Source organism: Coturnix japonica, chromosome 1 (assembly GCF_001577835.2).
Source record: "Coturnix japonica isolate 7356 chromosome 1, Coturnix japonica 2.1, whole genome shotgun sequence".
Taxonomy (NCBI): domain Eukaryota; kingdom Metazoa; phylum Chordata; class Aves; order Galliformes; family Phasianidae; genus Coturnix; species Coturnix japonica.
In genome coordinates this window covers 137,320,126-137,330,054 of record NC_029516.1, presented here as the reverse complement: position 1 = coordinate 137,330,054, position 9,929 = coordinate 137,320,126, and the positions used below count along the sequence as shown (strand labels likewise).

The window sequence follows — 9,929 nt, the reverse complement described above, 5'->3', positions numbered from 1 at the left end:
ACAGAGTACATCTGTGAGTTAAATGAAACTTCATTATTTCAAGATATTTCTTTTATATTCAAATACTATTTTAATGTGAAAGTGATTAGAGCTCTTTTTGTGAGTATGGGGGTGGGATTGCCATTTGAAATGGTCTTTTCTCTTTTTTTTTTTTTTTTTCTTTTCTTTTCTTTCTTTTTTCATTATGAAGGACCATTGCCTTCTCTTTTTTGGTTATTGCTTTTTTTTTTTTTTCTTTTTTTTTTTTTTTCTTTTTTTTTGAAGACCATTCCATTTATTTATTTTTTAACATCTTAAAGTCATAAGGACTTATATGCAAAGCAGTCATACACTTTATCATTAAAACCCATAGGTAAAATACGTACACAAATCCAACAAAAGGCTAGTACATAGTAAAGCCTAAGCATACTACTATGCAATATTATGAATACATAACTTTAGAGACTTCAGTTTAGTATTGTTATCTATTCATTTCTGAAAACATTCACAAAGATTTTAAATGCAAATTTTCATTCCGTATCTGGAATAGAACAAAAATTATCTATGTTATAACAACTTCTGGTCATTTGTGCTTGACCAATTCAGTAAATTACAAAGAACCCAAAGAATTCTGTAACTTTCTGTAGAACTATGTAATAAAAACATTGCATATGTTCCTAGTATGATGTCTTTAGCAATCATTTACTGAAATGTAACTCAAACATCAATCTCTCAAAACGTGTAACTGATCAGCTTCCTTTTAGTCTATATCCGAATTCAACTTCATCACAAAACCCCTTTTAATACAAAGATGCAGAAGTACATTAGGTAATACTAATGCAACACAGGTGCAGTTCTAGCACTGTCGTCGGTCAGTTGAATCATCTTCTCCATGAACGAGATTCATTATCCTCCTCCTCCTCGTCGTCATCTTGAAGAAGAGAGTCATCCACCAAAGATTCTTCCTGAAACTTCAAGAGATAAACAACAGGCTTAATTATGTTAGAAAATGTAAGAGATTGAAAGGCAAAATACAATCCAGATCCTTAAAATTTTAAGAAAGAATATACAAGGTTATTTTTCACAGGTAAACAGCAATGCTTTCAAAAAGTATACAGTGTGTACAAAATGTACATATAGTTAATAACTGGTAAATGCAGCTGCTTTTTTTTTTTTTTTTTTTTTCCTTTTAATGAGCCTTATAGTTCATTATAGTTCTTTTAATGATCTTATAGTTCAACAGATCTTCTGATTCTTCAAGCATGTCCTCATGCCCAATTTTTAACATTCTGATGAAATTTAAGATGCTACACTGAAAACTTAGGTTAGCTTTCCCAAGTTTATGTTAACTATGCATCTTTCAGTATGAGCTTAAACTAACTCATTAAACAAGACACCCCTTTTACCCCCCTACACACACACACACGCGAAAAACAACAACAAAACACCCCATGAAGGTAATTCTTCATTTCAGTCCTAAGCCTCTTCAGGATTTTAGGTGAATTTACAGAATTTACACATGGAAAAAGGATGGAAGCCTTCAAGTTTATACAATATCAGCTATAAAACAAAGTCATATGAACAGCACAATCAACTGTAAGCATATAGAAACCTGAGATATTGCACACATTTAAGACTGAAATTCAGGCTGGTTACTAAAGGTATCTCACAAATCTCACACAAAGAATACAATATTTAAACACATAATTTCCCAAGAATCGTTGAAAGGAAATCGATTACATAAAGGCATTTTGTGAAAGGCAAGGGGATTCATTCAGCTGAAGATCATTTAAATAAAATCCCACCCATGGTTTGGACAAAATCCCCATTATTTCTCCAACCTATTTTATTTTCTAGATATACACTAGAAATAAAACATGCCCGCAATGAAAAGTGGAGTATTTAGACTGTCAACAGCCTAGAAAATAATATTTTTTAAATAAATAAATCCACTTCTGATACTAAAAAGTCAGATTTAAGAGGTATGAATCAATAGATCATTTTCATTAAAAATAACAACAAAACCATTTCATTTTAAGAAATAAATACGAGACAAAAAAGCAAGCTTACTTCTTCTTCATCAGGCTCAGCTTCTTCTGTTTCAACAGCTGATATGCTAGCAACAGGCTTGTTCCATGCCAACTTTAACTCCTGTCCTTTAAACCGAGCCCCATGAATTGCAGCCTAAAACAAGTTTAGTCATTTAGTTAAATATGTCTTTGTCAGGAAAAAAAAAAATAACTTCACTAATACTTAAATGCCAGAAACAAGCCAACAGTCTGCTTCTTCTGAAGAAAAAACAAGTTTTAATACGTTAACATTGAATTACTGTTTATCATCTCACACAAAAAGCTTTATTAACTACTCATGGAATTCACACATCCTTTCAGGAAAATGATCAAAATGTATTCAACAAAATAAGCGCAGGAAAATCATCAATCATTTAGTGATGCAACATACTGAACTTAATACCTTCCTCAGCTTTTAATACTACACTGATGGGTACTTCAAAGACTGACACAAAGCTTTTAACACATTACTTACTAGAAGAAACAAGCCATCCCACAAACACAAATAATTCAATATTAAAGAAAAAAAGAAACCTTTGTGATTACAACTTAATCTACTGGAAATGTTTCACTTCCTGCATAGCCCTTGTAATTGAAATATAAAAATTTTTAACTTATAGGATATTCATGCCTTTCTAAGTACCAGATCCATTAAGTGGCTGCTTTGGAAATAGTATGTTCAAATTAAAGTAACATGAAGTAGCATAAATCAGCGTTAGCAACACTCTGAAGTAACTGTCATAGTCACAAAAGATTTATAGTGCAATCTGAAAGCACAGCATAATGTGAAATGTAGAAACAATTACATGTTCGATGACATCTGAACATGAATTGTGTGATATTAAAGTCCCCAGGTATAAATTTTAAATCTGTACATATAAATTTATGATAAATTTAAAAGATTCTACGCCTATTAAAATGCAGCTGTGGAGCTTCTTGTCCATGGTCTCATCACAATATCACGTAACTAGAATTTTTAAAAGCACTTATACGTGACATTTAGATCCAGAAACAACTTGTAATCTTTGGGAGAAATTACTACTACATAAAATTCTACATTTTACAACAGGGAATCCTCCTCTTCCTTTAAGACTAGAAGAGATACAGTCATAAAGCTGAAGCCTTTTTTCATTTAAGAAAGTAAAATATTAGCAGCATTTACTCCAAAACTGTCCTCAGCGGATGGTTTTCAATGATTACATTCTGTATCTACAATTTCTACAATTTCCAGCCTTAGAGTCTGCTGTACTAATAAACACAAAAACTTCAGTGGAAGTATATTTATATATATATATAAGAATATCATAAGGGAAAAAAAAAATGAAACTTCGCTGCATTTGATTTAGCACATTTTTTTATAAGATCTTATTTAAAAATAAACATGCAATTAGACATGTTTACATGAAAACTGAAAAGTTTTATTGCTAACTGGACAGTGGACATATCATACACAGATAATGAATTCTAATCCAATCCAGATCTTTCCACTTTTCACAGAACATTCCAAACTTTACCTCAAACGCACCTTCACCTTGAATATATACTATTTTTCTAAAGCAGTGAAATATATTGTGAAAAAACAATACACATACACAATGTCAACTTTAATTATTCCACTGACCATACCTCCCTTCCACTGACCATGTCTCCCTTCTCCCTTGTCCATACCTTTCTGCATTCTCTGCATTATTCTCTGTCTTCATTTCATATACAGCAACATCTTAGTTTGCTTCCAAAGTACTCCTGAACTTTGACTTTTGGGTACAGAAATTTAGCTATGACTGAAATAATTCTCCAAGCCATTTTTTTCGAAGTCGTAAAAGTAAAACCTATATTTTGCTGGTAAACAAGTGTAATGGAATTCCAGGGTCACAGTCTGAACCAATGCCTGAGCTGGGGGGGTATGTGAGCGCCTGGAGTGGCAGGAGGGGGGAGTCTAGAGCCACCCTACTTCCATGCAATCTGCGTCTGCATGGGTTCCACCCTCCTTCTGCCCTCCTTTTTCTCCCTCGACTGTACCAACAGGAGAGGGTCACATTCCTCAGCTAGTCCTTTTCTCCAAGCTGTTACCAGGAGGGGTGAGTTAATTCCTTCTGCTACGTTTTCCTATAGCGCCTATTTCTCAAATAATGGCTCTATCATTGCCCTCATTTGCCCTACAACAGGTTATCTCTAATGTGATCTGTTAACCTTTTTGTTGTAAATCATACTCCATCTGGGAGTAGAGAATGTAAGATATTATGTGCACAGTCTATAGAAAACAGATGATTGTTCTATGTCACCTATTTTTATATTGAAGGAAGTGTTAACGCTCATAATATTTCTTATATAAACTACAAGTGTAACACTAAATAATATGAAGGCACAAAATAAAATATCCAATATTAGGAAGCATCAAAGTAATAAATTCCAACCATAACACAATCCACTCAAGTGTAGTACTTATTAAAGCTTTTACTCGTGATCTCATATTGCCCACTCCTCATAGAACTGTTGCATTTGAATGCCTCATGCCCAATAATTCTTTTTCTTTAAAACACCTTTGGCACATGAATCAAATTATTTCTCAAAATATTTAACTATTATGATATTGTCAGTGGTCAGAACTACTGCTCTTACTGGCTTCATTTTGATTGTAAATATTTCTGTTCTTTCAAGACAAAGAATACAGAAACAAAAGAATCTGCTCAGATATGGAAATTCTGTTCAAATAACCTCCAAAAGACGAACTGTGTGTAAAGGTATCATCTTCAAAATATAACTTGTTTATATTTGTGAAATCAAATCAGAATCTTTCCATACAATCATACTATATACATTAATCATCTCCTTTTTTTTTTTTTTCCTGGAGACCCTATTACTTTCAGGATACTCCTTCCCAAAAACAATGCAAGGATTTTAAAGAATACAAAATAATCTGCAGTACAACTATGTTCATTATTTTGTGCAGGTTCATATACTGCTTGCACTACTAACTGAGTAAGGCAAGAATCCTATTCAGCCAGAAGTATAAAGTCCGAATAATCTACATTTAAGGATGATGAATTACAACATACTTTAATGTCGAATTTTAGAACTCTCTAAGAATTATTTCTATAATTCTATACTTCTATATCTTTATAATGAAACATGCTTTGGGGGGAAAAAAAATTTCATTGCTTAAAATTACACTGACATTATTATTAATATCAAGGCAAAGCTAAATCCAACTGATACCAACCAAATATATAGACTTGGTAGGCTGCCAGTTAAACTACAGAAGACTGAGTCCTTAAACTGAAAATAACTGGCAATTAAAATAAGGATATCCACCTACGAATCTCTATATGATGGTCTTGATTTCCCTCTTACGTCAAGTATAACCCTGCTTTGTTATAAATATCTTTATATCATATGAGATTCAGTAATCATAGAATCACAGAATCAGCATGGCTGGAAAAGACCTCTGAGGTCATCGTCCAGTTGAACTACCCACCTATGACCCAATGTCTCCCCAGTAAACCATGTCCCTTAGCACAACATCAAAGCATTTCTTGAACATCCCCAGGGATGTTGACTCAATAGCCCATTCCTGGAAATGGCCACGAGAAACTCTCATGACTCTCCAAGCTGCACCATGTTACGTCCCCCTGGCATCACTGCCTGAAAAGTGCCCTCCCCAGACCACAGGCAAGGTCACTCTGCCTGTGTCACTTTTGGCAGAATTGTTCAATCTCAAATTAGACTTCTATACCAGAATTCTTTAAAACGTTTCTGAATAATTATTTACATCACATTAAATCACATATTAGAATATATTGCAGTTGAATGCTGACAAATATTTTCAATGAAACTATACTCACAGCTTCAGCTTCCGCTCTCGTCTTAAAAGTAATCACCGCATGGAGCGAAGAGTCATCTATCTGGCAATCTTCAATTTCACCGTATTGCTTTTAATATGAAAAAAAGAAGGAAAGAAAAGAAAAAGCTTAGTAAACCAGCTCTCCTCCTCTACCCTCCCCTTCTAAAAATGTTGTCCGAAATGAAATGCCTTAAGAAGGATATCAAGTTAGAACTGCGTACCCTTTCACAGTCTTAATGCCAATCACAGTTTTTTGCAAGGAAGTATTTTTCTTTGCACTTTTAACACACTAAGTAACATAGTTTACATTTCTTAATTGTAAACATACAAGTATGATTAGCAAGAGGGGATCTTGAAACTATTCTATTAATTTATTATGAAACGCTTCAACAAAAAGATGAGATACTGGACAGGTGACTAAAGTTTCCAACTCAGCTTGATTTCAGCATCTTAACTTTTAGCCCAATAAACTCTTCCAATGGTTTCTGAGGTACTTTAATGCTGACAAGAGCATAAGCTCCAATACCCAACATATTTGTACAGGTGGAGTGCACCGCTGAAGTACAAAGGACATGAAAACACTGAAGCAACAGTCTTCTGGTAGACTCAATGGTAATACAAGGCAGTGGATTAAAAATTAGTTTATTCTTTTAAATCTTCACTGAGACTGGACTACAAATGTCTTATAGTTGACCAAGTAGATTGATGTTGACCAACAGTAACGAAAATAGATTAATATAGGAAACCTTTGGATGCCCTGCCAAAATTTGTGAGTAGATACATAGTTCTCATCTTGATTGTCCAAATCAGAATGGCAGAAGCAGTGAAAAACTGTAGGTCACCTTGAAACTCCCCTCAAAAAATGCCACCAATCCTGACAACTGTCTGATGTTTCAGTTAAAAGCAGATGAAATAACAGTGCAATTTCTGTTTCACCTTTCTCTGTTTTTTTTTCCTATAAATTATGAACATGATATCAAGTCAGAGTCATTCCTGAATTAGATAGAAGAATGCCATCCCATGAACAGAAAAAGAGGAATTACAACATACCGCAAAATGAGGAAGAAGATCTTCTCTATCGCTTTCTGTAAAAGCAGAAATTTCTAATGCCCTTGGTCGATGATCCACAACAGCATGCACAGGAACTCCTCTGCCTCGACCCCGTCCACGTATTCCTCTACCTCTGCTGCGTGATGCACCTCGACCTCTTGCATGGACCCCTCTACCACGAACTGAAGAAAGAATTCCTCGTTTGGCAGCCTAAGATATACACACATTGATTTATTAAAATTAATAATCTCCATATTTAGACAACATTAACAAACACATTTTCTGACATTTCTTAAAAAAAAAAAAAGCATCTGTAAAGAAGACTTTGAGCAGTTTTATGATCTTAAAATAATATGTTAAAATAATATCTTCATTAATAACATGAACAGATTAAGAAATAGTACTGGAACAGAAAAGAACCATATTAGAACAAAATTTATGAATCAGAATGCTAAACAAAATCACTGTAACAGTGTTTTTAATGCATCCTACTGAGTTTACAATGTCAGCACTGCTAACACTGTATGCATGCCAATGATCTCCATCCACGAGGAAATCAATTCATGACTGCTACACTAATAAAATCATTTAGGACACCTACGAAATATTATTCACCATCAGAATAATTATTTAAAATATTTGTTTTTGAATCATCTCAGTTCAACAGGCTTGGTTTATTTACAAACCCGTTTTCATGATCAGCAAAGCTGCACAATTTGGATTAAGATTTTAATGCAAACTAGCTGCATGTACATGCACTGTGTGCACACGTAGTTATACATAAAATGCAACCAATCTTCATTAAGAGGGATTTATTTAAGCAACACACTACTCTGCTTTAGAGTAGAAAAAACATGAGTATTATCCAATTATGTAGCTACTACACATACAGGCAAGATAGTAGGATATAGAACAAAACTATTACCCATCCAATACTATTCATAATTTTTTAAACTAAGACACAAAGAGTCCAGTTCAGCCTTCTGTATTTTTTTTTTTTTTTTAGCAGCAAGTCCTTCAACAAACAATACCTTTCTGGACACTGAATGCTTAGGACATATTGCATTTGTACTTGGAGACTCTACCTTCTCTCAAAAGTAATGCTTTGTTAACATTACTTTTTGGCACTCTGGCCTTTTTGGTTAATAACATTGAGAGGATGCCGAGACTACAAGAAAAAAAATAGATCAGGCTGTGTGTATTTTTTCCTTTGTAATTAAACACACTACCAGCTATAGACAATACCTTAACAAGACAAGACCTTAGTCTAATGTCCAAAGGACGTATCATAAATTTGTAAAATACCACATAATCTGAAATTTAAGAATTTAAATAAATTAGTGATCAAAATTAACACGGATGCTTTTTCTCTACTGAAGCAGAGCCAAGAAACTTTTTTTTTAAAAATATTATTGCTAACTGTCTCCATCTATAATAAGAAACGTAATATTGAACTGAATGATACAATTCACAAGTCAGAAAAACTGTAAGAAAATATTTCATTAAAAGATAGAAACAAAAAACGAGAGGAACATACTTCTAGCTGCAGCTCAGTGTATTTCCGTCTTAATTCAGTAACTTCCTCCCCAGCTTGCATCTTCTTGTATAAATCCAGTTCAGTATCTAGTAACTCCTTCTGCATCTAAGAAATCGTCACAGCAAATTATTAGTTCCACAGTTTACATTCTCTAGTGAGGAAACAATTTTTCTGATGAAACCTAAGAATCTACTGCTATGCTCCTATCAGCAGGCTATTTCAGAAATATACAGTGACTTAAAGATTGGCCAGAGTTGGCCTCCAGATAAACAAAAAGTCTGTTTTCCATGTAGAATTGTGGTGGTAAATTCCTAAAAATTCCTAAGAAAAGGGAATTTTAAAACCAGAGCGCGTAGTGAAATTCTAAACTTAGCCAAGCTGTAGCTTATTGATGTAGTCCACAGCTGTAACTTTGGAGGTAAACTGCTAACAAGCCTAGGTTTTCACATAAAAAAAAACAAATAAACCAAGTGCAAGCTTAGGAGGCTTAAAGAGGAAAGATAAAACTTCAGTGTGTAGCAGCATGTTTTTGAGCTTGGTGATGCCAAAGCTTTTAGTACACCAAGTCAAGCCAAAAGAATTTGTTCTAAGCTAGAGATAAACAAGATAGAAAATGCAAAATTATATGATAGCAATGAAGTGATAAAAAGGGACTCTACAGGAAAAAAAAAAAAAAAAGCATTGTTATGAATGAATACACAATCCATACTCAGTAATGAGAAGAAGCTTTTAAGGTTGTCACAATTCCATAATGAAAAAGCACAAATGGTAGTTCTGTTCAGTCCATAGTAGGAGAAAAAATCCCACAGTATCTCTGCTAACAAAAGGTTGGTCCCCGGTGCACCTATAGTTGCCCTTCAGCACACAGTACCTTAAAAACGATGAGGAAGTTCAAAAACATGTATCAAACTCAAAGGTGACTCTGAAGACAAATTGAGACACCTTCACTGTAAGTAGAGACGTGCAGGTGTTGATACAGGTGTGGAAAAGAGCTCTGTGTGACTATGAAAGTTTTATTTGAAGTTTTGTTCTGAATTGGAAAGTTGTTTTGTTTTTAATGGAAAAAGCAGCAATCAAATGTTTTAATGACACCACAAATGAAGGAGAAAATTACAAATGACTATGACGTAGTTTTACATTTACACCCCGTCGATTCAAAACCACAGCATGTAATATATTCAAAGGCTGGTTGTCAAGAGATGAAGATTTCGCAGTTGTGACAGCTGGAAACCAAGTATCACCACTGAGTGATAAAGAAGGGATTGTTTTTGTGTGTTTCAGTTTTTTTCCTGGAAGCTTCAAAAGAAAAAAAGCTGGATTATTCAACTGGTAACTTCAATCTGAACCCCTTTCAGCCCTGTTTTCTGATTATCTACAGCAACCATAAAAATTCATCTCCTGTATAATGATTTTCATAGTTTTCATAATTGCAAACTGTTTCTCAAATCCCACA

The 9,929-nt window shown here is 34.0% G+C and overlaps 1 protein-coding gene across 1 annotated transcript in view; it reads right to left on the bottom strand.

The window, feature by feature from the left end:
• Positions 1–235: 235 nt before the first annotated feature.
• The window catches only part of RBM26 (RNA binding motif protein 26), a 53,807-nt gene continuing 44,113 nt past the window's right edge, over positions 236–9,929 (bottom strand). Inside the window, exons 18-22 of the mRNA XM_015851592.2 lie at positions 8,477–8,581; positions 6,940–7,149; positions 5,891–5,977; positions 2,050–2,163; positions 236–950 (exon numbers count right to left, since the gene is read on the bottom strand). Of these exons, the coding sequence (XP_015707078.2) occupies positions 861–950; positions 2,050–2,163; positions 5,891–5,977; positions 6,940–7,149; positions 8,477–8,581 (606 nt within the window). The 3' untranslated portion in view covers positions 236–860. The remainder of the gene's footprint in view (positions 951–2,049; positions 2,164–5,890; positions 5,978–6,939; positions 7,150–8,476; positions 8,582–9,929) is intronic.